The sequence below is a fragment of the Rhagoletis pomonella genome, unplaced genomic scaffold (assembly GCF_013731165.1).
Source record: "Rhagoletis pomonella isolate Grant_MI unplaced genomic scaffold, Rhpom_1.0 Rhpom_scaffold_00012, whole genome shotgun sequence".
Lineage (NCBI taxonomy): Eukaryota > Metazoa > Arthropoda > Insecta > Diptera > Tephritidae > Rhagoletis > Rhagoletis pomonella.
Window position 1 is genome coordinate 18,855,937 of NW_023458566.1, and position 18,332 is coordinate 18,874,268.

The window sequence follows — 18,332 nt, forward strand, 5'->3', positions numbered from 1 at the left end:
GTTGCTGCATTGTTGCTGTAAAATTAGAAATGCACATTTTCGAAGTCGTAATTAAGTTTTGTGTGTTTGAGTTCGTTTTTTTTTATTTTTTATTTTTTATTTTTTGCACTGCCATGTCTCTTTCATCGGCACAGTGAGATTTGCATGAATTTTATTGTCGCACGCGCGTCCGAAATGGATTCCTGCAGCGGTCAATTTTGTTCAGTCATTTTTTCAGCAGCACGTTTTAATAATTTACAGTTAATACCTGTTAGTGTTTGTGTGGGTTTTTTTTTTTTAATTATCTACCTGGAAACACAGCACATCAAACGCGCTGCAGCCCAATATGAATGTTTTCTTGTAGAGTTTAATTAAAGCACTCATAAGCGAGTGAAGCTAATGCGGCTCTCAGGCCTTACAGTCGCTGACTTTTAATGCATTTAAAAGTATTTAAAATTTCAAAATAATCTCACTTAAAAAACTATATTTTCGCCTATTGAGCACTTGACTAATAAACTCCTCCTTTACCTCTTTTCATTTCAGTTAAAGTATGTGAGAAGCGCCACATCCTGCGTGAGGACAAGCAGGAGTATGTGCGGCGTGAACGTGAAGCAATGCACATGATGACCAATGTGCCCGGCTTTGTGAATCTGTCGTGCACATTCCAGGACAGACGTTCGCTGTACTTTGTGATGACCTATGCCAAGAACGGCGATCTGTTGCCGTACATCAACAAGGTGGGCTCCTTCGATGTGGACTGCACACGCCACTATGTCGCCGAATTAGTATTAGCTTGCGAGCAAATGCACCGTCGCAATGTGGTGCATCGTGACCTGAAGCCTGAGAATATTCTATTGGATGAAGACATGCACACACTGATAGCCGATTTTGGTTCGGCAAAAATCTTCAAACCCGAAGAGCGTATTGCCGCTGCGGCTACGGTGACGGCGACGGCGACGGCGACGACGACGTCGCGCACCGGACGCCCACAGAATCGCAGTGATGAGGATGAAGATGAGGATGCCGAGGACACCAATGACACAGGCAGCGATGAGGATCGTGCGCACAGCGGGCGACCAGGGCGCTACTACAATCGCAGACGCAAGGGCAGCTTTGTGGGTACAGCGCAATATGTGTCGCCGGAAGTTTTACAAAATGGACCCATAACACCGGCTGCTGATCTCTGGGCGCTCGGCTGTATAGTCTATCAGATGATTTCCGGCTTACCGCCCTTCCGAGGCAGCAACGACTATGTCATATTCAAGGAAATTTTAGCCTGCGATCTAGACTTTCCCCAAGGTTTCGACAAAGATGCTGAGGATCTAGTCAGAAGTTTATTGAAAGTAAAGCCTGATGAGCGCTTGGGTGCACAAGACCGTGATGGCAGCTATGTGAGCCTCCGCTCACATCCGTTTTTCAACGGCATCGATTTCGTCACAGTGCGGCAGCAGACGCCGCCTCCGATATACCCATACTTGCCGGGCGTTTCGAAAGACGAGGACTTCCGCTCGCAATATTGTATGCCGGAAAACCTCGAACCAGGCTTGGACGACAAGCAGCTGACTCGTTTGCTCGGCATGGAATTGGGCACATCCCTTGGCAGTGGCGACTGCAAACAGAATGGCAGAGAGATTGAGAAAAAGACTGTAGTAAAAAGTGAGTATGGAACGCCAACAATCAGCAATCACATGCATAGCATATTAACAATTTTTTATTTTTTTTTTTATTAATGTAGATATTTACGACCTTTCGGATGCTGAGAAGCAAAAACGTTTGGAGCAACAAAAGTCTGACAAGTGGCATGTCTTCGCTGATAACGAAGTCATATTGAAGAGGGGCTACATAAACAAACGCAAAGGGCTGTTCGCACGCAAGCGCATGTTGCTGCTGACAACGGGCCCACGTCTGATCTACATCGATCCCGTGCAGATGGTGAAGAAAGGTGAAATACCATGGAGCGCCGAACTTCGCGTTGAGCCCAAGAACTTCAAAATCTTCTTTGTGCACACGGTAAGTGTTATTAACGTTATTTGCGCTTATATCGCATTTAAGTATGTAGCGCCAAACTACTAAAGCTGTAGTGTAGCCCCCAGCCTGTGCCTTTGACCAGAAATGCCATATCAGAAAGATCTGGCGTGAGCGTGCGGATGTTTTTATTATATTTTAAATGTGCAAGTTCATGCAACTGATAAGATCATCAAAAGCCAAGCTGGAAATGCAAGGCCAGCAGAATTGGAAGTGTGAAAGTAGTACACACCAAGCGAAGTTCATATACAAATGTAAATCCATTGTTTATTTATTATATTTACATACATATCGACGTGCGATAGTAGTGTATGCTGCTTTGTATTAAAACAAGATTATCGCTTTTTGAGTTTATGAAAATATTTGCTTTCGTTTGTGCATTCTTTTTATGAGCATTTAGTACGCTAAATTTAGCTCGTGAATTCATCCCAGTTTGTTCACCGCGTCGCCATCGCATATGCAAACGCACATACATATGTATGTACATATTTATGTGAGCACACGTCGAAAGTGTACCCGGGTTGTTGCAGGCGTATCCACAGCAAACTGGCGCCATGTCTCTCTAATTATTACGAAATGGTCCCACAAATGCTGCCACAATAGACACCGCCACAGTCACGTAACCTATCACTCATTTGCAATTTTCAACAATGAAATGTGAATTACATCACCGAGTGGCGGAGTACACACCTGTTGTAGTTTTGGTCAAAGAAAGAAAAATAAAAAAAAATAGCGCAAAACGTTTAAACACCTCGAAATAGAATATACATATATGTACGTCGGTTCAAACATTTGTCATTTTAATTTCGTTTTGCTTCAATTTTGCAACAAAACTATTAATTTTTGCGCATATATTAACATATGTATGATGAATGTATGCATAGATGGGCGTACATATAGCGACTGTAATGAGCGTAAAGCTTAAGTGAATAGCCACAATAGAGTAGAGCAGTCAGCAAACGGCCTTGAATACGCGGAAATAGTTGGGCGTTTGTTCAATCCATGTGTGGTTTATTGAACTTGTAATTTTGCTGCCCAAAGTTCTTGTGTGTGTGTGCGCGTGGCCGATGACTAAGATCAAGGAAATTGGTCGCTATTCGCAATATTACTACCATATGACGGTCGCTCAACTTGCTATATATTTAGCTCACTTCTCCTCCTTCTAATTACTTCTATTTATAGCATGCGAAAGCTGCTCGCACTGAGCAAACCATTCTACTACAACATTCTCTTAACTATTTTCCATTTTAGGTCAAGCGATCATATAAATCACTTTAGCTGCTTGCTTATTCGTCAAAGCTTCAGTCGTCTATTTCCATTTATACATATGTACTTCTTCAATTTGGTATGCTTTGCATACAAAGCCATTGTATGCCCGTGTCGCAAACATACAGACACACCTTCTACATGGTTCGCAATTTCGTGTATGGTTGAGTCGTCATCAAATTATCAGATTATTCACAGCAATGGTGGTAAAAGACCAACATTTATTTACCTGTCCAATGACTTATGTAAAACGAAGAGTCCAAAAAATGTTGACTTGCAAATAAAATGAATTTTCTTCGCCCCTACGAAAGAGGCAACAACACCCAACAGAAAATCACTTATCACTTCAACCTGAAGAATTACCTTTTCCTTCTACTTGTCGCTTTTCATTGTACGAATCACTAAGAGGGTGGGGGGTGCGTGTTTGCATAATCGGACCCTTGCTGTAAGAATACACACGTGCTCTATCTTATGATGCCTGCAGTAAAAGTACTATCGAAGCTGGACCTATTATAATTGTTTGACATTGAAAAATAACCGTTATATCATTCCTCAGCCACGCCAACATCTCTTGTTTTTTTTTTTGTGCAATATTTTGTCTATGTTTTTTGTCCAATATTTTGTCTATGTTTTTTGTCGGTGTATTTTGGCCACTCGAATTACACAGTCCGGCATTGTCTGGTTTCATAATAAAAGAACGTCAAGGCAATAAGTACAATAAAAATACAAGTAAGCATTGCACATATTTCAGAATGCGATTTGTTTTTATGCAGAAAACTTTATTTGTGTTTGTGTTTGTGTTTTTAGTGTAGTGGGGGAAAAACAAACGTATCGCCTTTCACTCAGACACCGCCGCAATTGGGGAGTTAGTTAAAAGCGCTAAACGCCAGGTTTCGTAATTCCGCTTGCGCGTGTCAGTAACACGTTTCCGATACAAATGTTCACAGCTACTACTCCAAAGGGAGACATTAAAACGTTTTGTTAATTTAGTTTTAGCTTTTACGCAAGCACAACAAGTTACACAATAATTTTTTCCATATCGGTACATAACTGTGTGTGCTTCTGTGCATAGAGTATATCATATACCGCGATATGTACATACATATATACCAATGCACACTCATGCATGCGCGAATCTTCAAATTTCGTTTTCGTATACATAATTCGCAAACATTTTGAAAATTTGCCAACAATGAAATAAATATTTAGTTTTCCGCAAATATTCCTCCTTCGCTCGTCGGTGGTGGCAATGACGCATTTTTCACGGGCAACATATGCCTTTTTGCCCTCGGACGGATGAGCCATGAAAAGCTGACGCCCGTGCAGGCAGCAAATAGGCGAATACGGTGTTGGGGGGGCGGGGTGCTTTTGGGTAGAAACTTTTGCTAGCGTGTGCAGCGTTGAGAATATTAAATTTCAGCTGATCCTCGCACACCCAGCACCACCTTCGCAGCCGCTGCAGTAGTTCGTCTCTAATAATGTCTTATGATGTATGAATGTATGTACATACGTGTGTGTAATTATTGCGGTCAGTGAATACATATATGGCTGGCGCTGACGTAGACGAGCGGGAATAGAATAGCATTAAAAGTGGGCGTGAATGTATTTACATGCCAACCAAAGACGGCGACCAGCTGAGGTGGATGGGTGTGTGGGCACTGCACTACGGCTGTGCCGAGGCTTTATGTAGCTATGTCTATAATTTGTACTTATTTATGAACATACATATGTATGTAGATAGTATACACGAGCTGTAGTATTATCGCAAATAAAAATTCGGTGTTCTGGCATAGGTGTTTGCATTATGCATACATACGAGTAGGTATGGACATATGTACATATGTATGCATATAAGTATAAAATATTTGCTGAAATTAGTTTTGCAAATAGCTGCAATGACCAATTTTACGAGCGCTGCATGCGCTGTTGCTCGCTCGTAAACTTTGCTGGCGTTGACACGTGCGCCCACTTGCTCGAGTGGGAGGCAGTGAGGTTTGGCGGCGGGACTCCGCCATTGTATCCGAGGTATACGAGCAATAAAATTTACTAAACTACGACTATGGAGAGTGTAGAAAATTTGTATAGGCACGTGTATGAACTCAGTGTTTTTATGTTTTGTTTGTTTTTGCTTTTGTTTTTAATTATGTCAGCTTCAGTTGTTAAATCATTTGAAATTTGCAAATATGTATTACCTCATTCTAAGTATTTGCCTATTATTTCAGTGTGATTAATATTTTATTTTCTATTTTTTTTTTTTCAGCCCAACCGAACGTACTATCTGGACGATCCTGATGGCTATTCGCTCGAATGGGTCGATGCCATTGAAAGAATGCGAAAACTCACCTACCCAGACTGCGATAGCGCGGCGGCGGCGGCGGCGGCGGTGACAACAGCGACAGGCACCTCGCCGAAATCGTCACATCGAACAAACTCGCCAACACTCTTCAGCAACGCGAGCAGCAGCACCTCCGGCGGCAGCAGCAGCAGCAGCGGCAACATGTTGACGGCAGCTATCGCCGCTGCAACAGGCCGAACGACGAAAACGGCGTCGAATTGAATGAAACGCCAGCCAGAAATCATACATCTACTGAAAACGCAACTAAAATTTTACAAAACTCCCAAAACGCCATTCAAATGCAAACAGAATTGCAGTTAAAGCCCAGGGGGCGGGCGGGCGGTCCACCACCGTCCGGTCGGTCGGTCCGTGGGCGTAAGCGCAGGGGTATGCAGCAGCCTGATAAGCAACTGAACAAATCGGCGAAGAAGGAGATATGCAGCAGTAGTATGCAAAAGCGAAGAAAATGGAAGCAAGTTAAGTTGCTGTGTTCACATCTAAAAAATGTTTAGAACAAATTTAGTTGAAATCATCAAATATCTACATAAAATAATTATTAATTACATAAAAAATAACAATATCAATTAAATTAATGTATAGTATATACAACTTAAAGAGCATAGCGAATAGCTGAATAGCAAAGCATAGTTGTAGCATGAAAACGAAAGGTTAAATCGCAGAATTAGTGGAAGAGAGAGGAAGAATGGGGGAGAAAAATAACGGAGGTCATAGCAGAAATTTAGTAAACAATTCTTAGCGATATTGTAGCAAATGCGAGTGCGATATGCAACGAATTGAAATTAAATCAATTCATCAATTTGCATCGAGCAAAACAATTGAGGGCGTAACGTAGCGTTGTGTACATATGTACATACAGGTAAATAAGTGAATGCGGGTGTGAAACGGTTGAAAAGTTGTAAATCGAATTATATATATTCAAGCAGAAATAAACAAATATATGTATATGAATATGCTATCTTAACGACACCGAAGCCAACTAATATTAATACAGACAAATTATTATTGCATGCAATCACAGAGTAAACAGTTTACAGCGGAAGTTGTCGACTTGGGCCGAAATCTGTGTGTGTGGCACGGTCGGTGTGGCGCTTAATTTTCAAAGCGGACCTTAGTTTCCTGCTTTTCAATTTCACGAGATGGTAAATTCTCCGTTCGGTTTCGGTCGCTATATTACGACCAACGTGCGTGATGCTTTTTTTTGTGTACTGTTTATTCTGTGATGCAAAAGATATAGATAGATACAATACATATTTACAGCATTTTCAGCAAGCATTCATAGTGTGTGGGTGTGGCGGCGAGCACACTTGCAAACATACATACATGCATATACGAGAAGAAATGTAATTTAAATTAATGTAATTCTAATTGTAAACAAATGTGAATATTTTGTAGTTAGTCACAATTAAATGAATTATACACCAGCAGGGGGGAGATATGCAGACATGCAGACGTACGTATGTATGTACGTTCGTTCGTTCCTTCGTTCGTTCGTTCATAGAAAAAATGAGAGAGAAAACTATTAAGCTAAAACTATAAAACTAAAACTAAGCGTGCATACCATTAACGTTGCTAGAAGCAGCTAGCAAAACATATGACAGTAGGCAAAGCAAAGCAAAGCGAAAAGCAGCGCAATGTGCAATGCAACGTCAAGTAAACGCATCCATATGTACTACAATTTAATTAAAAAAACGTATATATAATAACTGTAATTATACCATATATTATACTATATATATATATATACATAAATGATCAAGCAAAAGAAAAAAGAGGGGGGAAAATAACAATTAACAAAAAACACTGCATACATGCAGGCGTATAAAGAGGCGTAAATGAAATGAAAATGTTGTAATTATTTATAAACAACAGTAATGAGATACATATGTTAACTGCAAAAATTATGATTACCCCAATTATTCATGCAACAATTCAATATACTTACATATATATGTACATACATCAGAACGAATGTTTACACGGAAGAGACAACGGGGTAGTTGACTAACGCATAGCAGCAATACACACGCGGTGGGCCATTTGCCCCGTTGCTGCTGGGTGATTGTGCTGCTGCGCGAGGCAAGGAAGCGTGTTGTAACGCATAAGGTTTAGTTTCAGTGGCCGTTGTAAAAACTATTTAGCATTTAAGCTTGTAAAGAGACAACGTGCAATGATAGCCGCAGGTTGTCGACAAATAGACGGCGCGAAAGACGGCGATGATATATGTACATATGTTGATTGCGAAAGAAGCATGCCGAGAAGTTGTATGATGGGAATTGCTAGTACTAAATAATTGTAGTTGTACTAAGTAATTGTAAAGAGTTAGTTACACACACACACACACACACACACGCGCGAAAGAAAATAATTAACATCCAATCTGCTGCGTGCGCGGGGGCACTCACGGCCGCTGGTCTAACCATCGTTTTTGTTGGGCGCCAGTGCGTGCGCGTGCATACAACATTTAGCTAAATTACAAAATAATTAACTAAGGTAATAAAACATTAAAAAAATAAAAACTATTTTTATGCGATTAGAATGAATTTTAAGCGTTGCAAATGTAGTGTGTTCATAGCTATAAGCTGTAAACTGTAAATTGTACATTGTTTTTATGCAAAAGCCACTGCTGCTAGCGCCCTGCGTGACGTGAGGCAGAACCTGCACCTGCCCACGCGCCCTATGGCGTCGCGCCAGCCCCGCACACGCACGCCCCCTCGCACACAAACACACATACATATACACGCGTACGCCGCCGCCGTGTTCAAACTTAGTTTTGTGCTACTGATTTGATTTAGACTTTGCCTTTGCATTTTCGTTTTTTTTTTTTTGTTTTCATGCGACAATTTGAGCAAACATACATGCATAGGTATTTAAACATTCACAAACAGTTTAGTGGTTTGTTCAATTTTAATGAGGAGAAGTTTATAGTAGAATTTCATAGATCTTTTGTATTCTTTTTGTTTTCTAGCGTTCTTCTTTTTCTTTGTTTACACTCTTGAACTTTTGCCCTAATAACGCAACGCATAAGACTTGAATCTAATTGTAGACAAAACAAAAAGCAACAACAAAACAAGTACTATATGGAAAGATAGCAAAACAAAACAGATAGCAAACAAAATGCAACTAAAATGTAACCAAGCAGAAACAAGAAACAAGAAACAACAACAGCAATAACAGAAATAACAAAGTAACTAAACTATTTGTAGAACAAAATTGACCTCCTAGTGGAAAAAGCAAAGCCAAGCAAGCAAAAGCTACTGAGATACCGTTGAAAATGATCTAAAAATCGTAAATTCTTTTTGTATTGCAGAAAAAAAAAACACAGAAACAGAACGAAGATCAATTTCAGTTACCTTTTTTTTTTGATTGATTTAATTTTGGGTTTTTTTGTACGACAAGAAAACAAAAACAAATAAACCAAATTAACTAAATGATACTAGCAAAAAATATGAAACTCGATGTGTACGAAGCTGAAAGCATGAATATTTCGAAAGTTATTTTTCTAAAGAAATTAAACGAAAAACAATGAAGAAAAACAAAAAGAAAATAATTTCTTGTAATAAAGAATATATGTATGTAGTGAACAGCGCATTTCTTTTTGGTTCATTTGTTTGTTTGTTTGTGTTCTGTTAAACTAGTAAAATGTTTGTAAACTCAGTTTGGTTGCCGCTTTGTAAAAGCTTAAGTAATTTTGTTATGTATGTATATAAAATTAAGTGAAACGCTAAACGTTTCCGCACCTCCCTTTAAATTAAATCTAATCTAATTTGCCACCTCTTAGTTTTAACTAGCAAAAATATCTAGTTCTATGCGTAGCCAACAAAAACCAGCTTATGATTTTGCTTCACAGAATCCATTTGCTATTTTTAAGGGTTTTGGGAAAATGTGTTGAAATCTCTCTTTCGAAAAGCGAGTGACAAAAAAGGTTAAAGCAAATAGTAAAAATTGAACATTTGTAATCTCAGCTGAATGCAGAGTGCAAATAAGTACATTCGTGAGTTTGTTGCTAGCGTGCGCCGATAAGTTTAACGTTAACCTTTTGTTTGTATGTATTATATTGAAAAATATGTGAAATGTAGAAACATATATACATACATACATATATTTAATGTATATATACACACACACACACACACCATTTGTATGAATTTTTGTGAATCTGAATTTAGCGTTATGCTGTAAAAAATGTGCAGAGTTGAAATTAATCCTAGTTTATAGTGAAATTAAAAAGCAAAAACAAATGCAATCAATCAATAATTTATAGATTTTGCTTAGTTAGCAGCCGCTATATATGTATATTTTTTTTGTTTGTATTTTCTCCAACACTTTTTGTTGTTCTTTGTTTTTTTCCGTTAATTTTTTAATATTATATGCATATTAAATTCGTAGTAAACTGCATTGCATACCACAAAAGCACGCAAAACATTTATTTGATTTTTCTCGATTGTCATCGTTCATGTTATCTTCTTATATGCATAACTACAATCATACATACATACATACATACATACATACCTGCATACATAAACATGAAAAATGAAAGAAATTAAAACAAATACATTAACCAATAATGAAATACATAAATACATACTACGCTGTAGTGTAACAAGTTAAGAGCGAGCGAATAAATAATTTCTTATTTAATTAAATTAATGCTTATAGATGAATTATTTGTAATTAATTTATGTTACTTTAATGAATTAATTTATATATACAATACATACATATATTACTATACTGATTATTATTTACACCTAAGATAAATTTATGCAAAAATTATTTCAAAAAAAAAAGAGCAAAACATAGTAAGAAAATATTAGTTTTTAAGTTAAATTATTTAAAAAAAAAAAAGAAGAAAGTTGAGAAGCGAAATTCACAAAACAACAAAACCTTGAAATAATTTCAAAAATAAAAAGGAACCCCCAAAATAAATCTACTATTAAAATTATTGATTAAAATAAAAGTCGACTGTAAATTTACAAAAACAAAAACAAAACATATTTTTTTTTCAATTGGAAGAGCAGGCGTCGAGTGGGGGCTGGCTTGCAGTGTTGGTTTGTTCACCAGTTGTGAAGATGAAGATAATGAATTTTGATTTGGAATTTCACTTGTCGAGGCGTCGAAAAATTTTACTTGCTTTAATTTGTATGCACAGCTAGAAATTGTTGATGAGTTGCTTGGGAAATGTAAAATTCAATGAAAGATTTTGGTTTTATAGTTTATTGCACTTTTGATGCATTAACAAGTTGTTATGTAGGTGTTTATGCTCCTTGCGGGCGATCGTCACTGTATCAAAATTTGTACCAATTTTACGAAATGCCAATTGCTGCTTTTGTTGCTGGAATTGTGAATTGTTTTCTAAAAAGCATAAGCCACAGTTTGTAGGAGAAGATACCGATAAGAATCGGCCGTGTCGCCAATACCATGTGAGTGAGCAAAGACAGATTTCAGTGGTGAGCAAATTGAAATTGAATTAATTTGTTATAATTGTAAGTAAGTATGTATTTAATGCTACAGTTTGCTATATGCAGACAAACATACGTACGTATGTGTTTTACACTCCGAATTCCGGATTAGAATCTCTTCAATGTTCAGTGTTTAATTTTATACAGCACGAATGTTGATGTAAAACTGCAGTTCCGAAATACATAATACATATCGATTACTGAGTGGAAGATCGACCTATCTCGGCAGCCAGTACGAAAACGCCCTATCGCAAAAAACTTTTCAAGAACGCCCTATTTCAGAATTCGTTTCAAAAACGCCCTATCTCAGCTGCCGATTCAAAAACGCCCTATGTCAGCACATTTTCAATACATTTTGAAGTAAGATAGGGCGTTTTTGAACCGAATTCTGAGATAGGGTGTTTTTCAATAAAACTCTGAAATAGGGCGTTCTTGAAAAGTTTTTTGAGATAGGGCGTTTTCGAACTGGCTGTCGAGATAGGTCGATCTTCCACTCAGCAGTCGATATGTACGTACATACATACATACATACATGTTGGAGGGTAAATTCAGAGCGATATATATACAACTTACGTCAAAATAACTGAAACCTATGCATCGCCTACGTAAAAAGTATGGTAAGGATGAAAGTGGCAAGTCATTCGCGCGTACCATAACTTCCATAAAATAGTATGCGAGTGTTTACAATACATTGTACAAATAATGCTGTAAATTCGTATTAATTATACACAAAAACAACCCAGAGATGCAGTTTGGAATAAGAAATATACATATGTACATATGTATGTTTATTTTAGTGCAATTGAAATTGAGCAGATATTATAAATAAATAAATGTAAAAAAAAACTTGGGCAGCTCTAACTTACACAGGAAAGACATCTTACAAACTTGCCAAATTCTTTCATAAGTACGACATTCAGACATCATTTAAAACAAGGAATACAGTGGGAAATATATTGAAAGAGAAAATAAGCGAGGAAGACCCGCTAGATAAACAGGGTGTTTACAAGTTAACCTGTGAGTGCCGACACAGTTACATAGGACAAACAGGGCGAAATATAAGAACAAGGTATCGAGAACACATAAGGGATTATAATAAGAAAAAACGAAAACCAGAGGCTGCAATAGAATCGAACCTCGCGAATCACATGATCAAAAATAAATGCACACCAATGAAGATTGGACAAACAACAGAACTTCTCCGTGTACAACATAAAGGACAAAGATTGAATATATTAGAAAATATGGAAATATATAAACAGAAGACCTTCAAAGGACAAATAATAAATGAGCAAATAAATACTGCATCGGACGTACTGTTTGAACCTCTAAAACTACTGTACAAGAAGAAGAATGACAACAAGAAAATATTAAGGACAGATATGGAAGGGAATACACCGACTGCAAAAACAAAGGGGGTAAAAATCACGGACTTCTACCTGCCGTCAAAAACGAGCCAAAACAATTCATCTACCTATTGAGTACCGCAAACACTGCAAAACTAAAAAGACGTACCTAACAAAAGAAAGAGGTAGTTAACAAGGAGTATAAATACGAGCAACCAACAAAAATTATGCAGAACGAAAAATGACACTGAAGAGGGCACAACGCCGAAACCGGTTTGTCTCCAAACCAAATTTGACAAGGGATGACGGAAATTCGTTCCATAATACATCATACACCCACCCTGTCGGAAACAACAACAACCAAAAAGGAAATGTAAATGAACTAATTCTACTCGTAATAACAGAGAGACAAACAGATGCTTACATACATACATATGTATGTAGGTAGACTGCGTATAAAAATTAATATTTAGAAGGATTATATTTACTTATTAATTCGCATTAATTCTCTTAATCAACTAGCTGTGCCGGCAACAAATTTATTTCGTTATGAACCGAATAACAACTAAGTAAACACGCTCCGATTCACTTGAATAGGCACATTATGCATTTATCTTCAAGAACGGAGCTTTTATTTGGATTTGTATATCTAGGAGAAGCTTCGTTTTAATCTCATTTATGCATTAACACATACATACATACATATGATAAGCTTAATATAACAAGTAATTTTTAAGCAAAAAACAAACCCGACTTCAATTCGCATATAAAAATTTAAGAGTACCGTTAATTTTTACTAATCCCATTAATCGGATCTAAACCAAATTAGTATGAGACCATCTCTGAGGTACCACATTTTCTTTAAAAAAAATTATATAAATCGGTCCAAAAAATAAAATAATCCGACGAATAGATATCCTTCTCCTTTGTTTGAAGTCGGTTTAGAAGGCCCAATCTAATATTTTTGTTTTTAATTTTTATAGAGTATGTAGTTATTAAACATTCAAAAACTGTTTTCAATTGCAATTGGTTTTTAATAAGCACTGATACTAATTTATTGATGTCGTAGTAGTTGGTTTTAAATTATATTAGGTACATACTTAGTGCGCAATCTACACGCTTACGTGCAGCGCTAAATTTCGAAAAACAATGAGTTAGGGCCTTTTTACATTATTTTCATAATTACATTATATGTATGTATGTATGTACAACGTAAAGAATTGCGAAGTGCCTTAAAATAAAAACTAGACATTTCTTTTTTTCTCTCGCTTTGCTGATTGTATGGAATTTCTACGTGTTGCCTTAGGTGTAATTTATTTTAATTAAACTTAACGTATTTAAAGTTAGCAAACAATTCAAAGATGTGCACGTTTTCCTTTCTCTTAACCCCTTCAAAATATTTTCAAACTGAAACCTTAAACGTTTTTCGTCTGCCTAAGTAGCTAAGTTTTCGTCTGTAGCTAAGTGGTACATATTTTTAGGCTTCGTTTTCTGCATAAAAATCCGCAGTCTAATTATGAGAGACATAGTTTAATACAATCTCTGAATCCAAGTTGAATTTAATTTTTCAAACCGGTGGCAACCCTCTTTGATTTAGTTAAATAACATCTAGAATGATAAGTAAGTTGGCAAACCGTCGAATTTCTAGTCTTTTTAGAAGCAGAGATACTGGTTTTAAGAAAATGTCGAAGCCCACACTTTTTCCGAATGACGACAACATTTTTTACAACAGTTTGTTTGCTCTCCTGAAAAGTACCCATTTTCACATTCGATAGTTTGACATGGTGTCTAAGAAATGTATAAAAAACAAAACCTGCTTTGGAACTCAATTTTTTGAAACAGTGATGATCAGTACCGCCATTGAAGAACCGTAGCATCCTGAAAAACGGAGACATTTTCTTTTTTGAGACTTGAAGTAAATAAAATACCTAGGTTTGTTCCACGAGCTACTCGAAAAATATACTCGAGCTAAGTTCAAACTGCAAGCATAAGGCAAACAATCTGACAAATTAAACTACATTAAACTACACAAAAATTGCAGAACCAGTTTGGTGTAAACTTCGACAAACACATTTGTCGCGTAAATTATTTCTTAGTTTTTTAAAATTTTGACAAGAGTGTTTTTTCAGACTTCGCATAGCTGGTGGAACAAACCTAATATTACTATGTGCGAGTGCTTAATGTAATTTAGGATACGGACATTTGCCGTTATTCATACAAACCTTTTACTTTTTTTAGTTATTTACTTTGTTTTATGTCTCTTTGGCTTCTGTTTTTTATATTTAATAAAAATTATGAGGATCTAGACTTGTGATCAGCTAATTAAGCCAACAACATTTTGATCAATTTTGGGTATTTTTTTTTTGTTTATTATTTTTCCATAAAAGTCTAGCTCATTATATAACAAACCCCACATAAATCCAGATTTCAAACTTTGTGCAAAAATTATGAAAAATCTGCAAAGTTTCAGCTAAAATAGAGACAGAAGAGGGATTAACAACCAATCCAGTTTTTTTTTTTCAATAGATAGATATGTATGTACATATTTAGTTAAATAATTTTTCTTTAATGCAAAATTTACACAATGTACAATGGGTATATAAAACTGTATTTGTATAAATATGTATGTATATTATCCAGGCTGAGGAAAAAAATATTAATTTCAACTAATTAAATCATTGTATTTAAATAAAATAAGCTTGTAAAAATGGACTAAAACCTATGTATGTAAGACAAATCTACATACCTACGTACATACACATCGACATCGATCCAAACCATAATATGCGAAGCCTTAGGTAACTTAGCATGGCATCGTTTGGAGACGTCGGTCGATATGTGCATAGAATTTAAAATGAAACTAATAAGCGAAAGTGCGCGAGAATGTGAATATGTATGAATAAGCATAGAGAGTCTTAACTATAAATAAATATAAGAGGTATAGAATAAAAAGGAGATGGAGAAAAAAACTAAGTTCGGAGTGTTTTTAATTCAGTGGAAAAGTTCTTTAACAAATAATTTTTTTTTTTATCGTTAATCTCTTCATGATCCAATGATCGGATTTAAAGCAAATTAGGATGGGGCTTGTGAGGTAATACCTTTCCTTAAAAAATAGAATTATAGAAATCGGTTAACGTGGTCCAAAGTTATGCAGTAGCATACCTACATAAAGAAATATATATACACATTTATATATTTCGACGAACTGATAACCTTCTGCTTTTTGTGAAATCGCTTAAAAATTTTAAGCCATTTTCAGAAAAAACAAAAACACGTGAGTGCAGCAGTTATCACTGTGAAAAGGTCGTTAAAGGCGAATTTATTTTTAAATTTAAAACCTCTGTTGGCATTTTCATACTTTTTACGGCGACATCTATTGAAAAATATTTAACACATTTCTGACGTTAACGTTGATGCAGAATGACTCACAAAACGAATAACCTATTGTGAATGGTTGGTAGCTTCGACAGAGAACGTATATTTATAAATATACGTTCTCTGAGCTTCGATAAGGAAAACAAATACAGGGCGCTCAGAGCGAGCAAAAAATTAGGTAGAGTATTTCCGAAAACTCGATGAGGACTTTTAATGTAAATGTGTAGCTTCTTAGGGCTTTGAGGAATGATCGGCTGTCTGAGATTATTTTGATTTTGACTCTTTTGAGTCCTCTTTTGGATAAGATTTCCACCATTTCCATTACAGCAAAGAGCTCCGCATGGAAAATTGCGGTATCTGCACTTAACGAGTTATTGATTTATGTGCTCTAGGTCCCAATATTTATTCCTGCTCCTACAACCTAAAGCGTTTTGGACCCATCCCTTGATGGGAAAATGACCTTGCATCTCTTGGTAAATCTGAGTACTGCGTCTGTGTGATCACTTGCCTGGGTCATATGTGTAGCATTTTCGACCCTATTTAAAATTTCTGGGTGTCCAGTAAGAATTCCTCGTTTGTATTTTTCTTTTGTGTGGATTGAGAGTGCTTGGATTGCAGCTTTCTCTTGTATTGCCAGTTGTAGTGGTGGTAAATTTAACAGCGCTTCCATGCCAGCAGTTGGGGTAGTTTTCATAGCCCCTGTGATGCTTACACTGAGGGAAATAATGCATAGTAAAAATGAATATTTTATATTTGATTATCGTTTAAAAATGTTCGAATTTAAAAATAATATTTTCATACAAAACTTATTACGCACGTATTTGACTGTTAACATATGAGTGTACATACGCACCCCAAGCATGCAGAGCGCCGCTCTGAGAGCGGTGACAACACACACATTCATACATAGTACAAATCGCGTGCTGTGGTGTTGATGGATATTCAACATTTGAAAGCAAATTTATATGCCGGGGTGTAGCTGAGTGCGCAAAGATGCATGCCACAATTGGTTGATATCCAGAGATGGTCAGGATTCGAATTCCACTGCAGGCAGCGTAGAAGTTAAATATTTTTTTTTTTAGTTTTTTGTCTTGGTTATTCACTTCACGGATGCGTTTTCAGAACTAACGCGGTCATTTTAATAATCGCGTAATTGAATATTTACCAATATACAGTACTTTCCTTGACGTTTATAGTAAGATCAATTACGTTTCTATTTGATTTTAATATTTTTTACCCTCAGTGTAGGTAAGCCTTTACATATCTCTGAAGAAAATTGTCAAGAAAAACCCGCCTCTGTTGCCTTATTATGAGTTATTCTTTATCTTTTCTTATTGACACATTGATCACTTTACTTGAGTTTACTGTAATAGGAACGCCTCTGCTATGAGTATGAAACCACTTGGACACCCCCGCAATATATATGTACATACGTCATTGCCTTCTATTCAAGCCAATATGCCTTGACTCAAGCTTAAAATTATTTATAAGACATTCAATTTACTTTTGTAAACCCTTGAATTTGTTATTTCAAAGATAAAAAAAAGAGCAAAGATGTCCGAGGATATGTCCACTTCGGTATGGCCAGCAACAACGACCAGTGCGACAAATGACATTACATCTACAACAACTAAATCAACATCAGTCACATCAGTTCCAAAGTCCCACGATCATAAATACGGCAAATTCTTTAGCAAAACCGCTGTAACATTGCTGATGTGCGGCTATCTGATTGGGGTAGGCTTGGTCGTGGCTTGGCATATCTACGAAACTGGATGCATTCAGCTGCCAAAGGGAAAATGGCTCAAATGCAATGTGGCCATGTTGGTGTTCCTGCTGCTCTCCTACAGCCGTAATGTGCGGTAAGAGTTATGCAGATCCTTTAATATTCTAAAGGTATGGACTTTTATATAGATATGTACTTACAATCGTCCCCCCGATTTGTCCCATAGCTGCATTGTCACGTTGTGTATACCCATTTTGTGCAGCTCCAAGGGACGGTCCCTGTTGATCGCATCTGCTTTTCTGTTGGTCGCTACGGGACCGACGATGAATATTCTGCGCAACGTAGACGTGCTCACCCGCAGCTTATCCTGCGGCCAGATGCAACTGAAGGAAGCGCTGGAAGAAATGCTGGAGGTCATGAAACAGCCGCTGGTAGCTATTAAAAAAGCCGTCCAAGTAGCCATGAATAATATAAAGAAAATTGTCAAAAGAGTCGAACTATTATTGTACCGTATAAAGGAGCTGGTGCTGGTCGTTTGTAAGGACGTTTCCGAAAAAATTTTGCAGAGAAACTTGCATTCATTTGGGTTTTCTTTTGTGGTTGGTAGTGAGCGGCATCAAGGTCATGTTCGAATGGTTAAACAGCATTGTTAGTTTCTGCAATAAGGAGTTTGGCACACCCTTCGACCGTTGCATGAAGATCGCCGATGATGCGATGAAGGACTGCAGGTATCACTAAAAAACAAAAGGGATACACCAAAGGATAATTTCTTTAATTTCCTTTTATTTCGTGTTTTT

The 18,332-nt window shown here is 36.9% G+C and overlaps 2 protein-coding genes across 6 annotated transcripts in view; both read left to right on the top strand.

Moving 5' to 3' along the window:
* The window catches only part of LOC118748022 (3-phosphoinositide-dependent protein kinase 1), a 66,224-nt gene extending 58,760 nt beyond the window's left edge, over nucleotides 1-7,464 (top strand). For all 5 annotated transcript variants that reach the window (XM_036482298.1, XM_036482297.1, XM_036482300.1 and 2 more), the window contains 3 exons: nucleotides 523-1,635; nucleotides 1,715-1,989; nucleotides 5,531-7,464. In XM_036482298.1, the coding sequence (XP_036338191.1) occupies nucleotides 523-1,635; nucleotides 1,715-1,989; nucleotides 5,531-5,827 (1,685 nt within the window). In that variant the 3' untranslated portion in view covers nucleotides 5,828-7,464. The remainder of the gene's footprint in view (nucleotides 1-522; nucleotides 1,636-1,714; nucleotides 1,990-5,530) is intronic.
* Nucleotides 7,465-17,363: 9,899 nt separating this feature from the next.
* The window catches only part of LOC118747618 (DC-STAMP domain-containing protein 2), a 4,838-nt gene continuing 3,869 nt past the window's right edge, over nucleotides 17,364-18,332 (top strand). Inside the window, exons 1-3 of the mRNA XM_036481667.1 lie at nucleotides 17,364-17,671; nucleotides 17,762-18,072; nucleotides 18,143-18,263. Coding sequence (XP_036337560.1) covers nucleotides 17,364-17,671; nucleotides 17,762-18,072; nucleotides 18,143-18,263 — 740 coding nt within the window. The remainder of the gene's footprint in view (nucleotides 17,672-17,761; nucleotides 18,073-18,142; nucleotides 18,264-18,332) is intronic.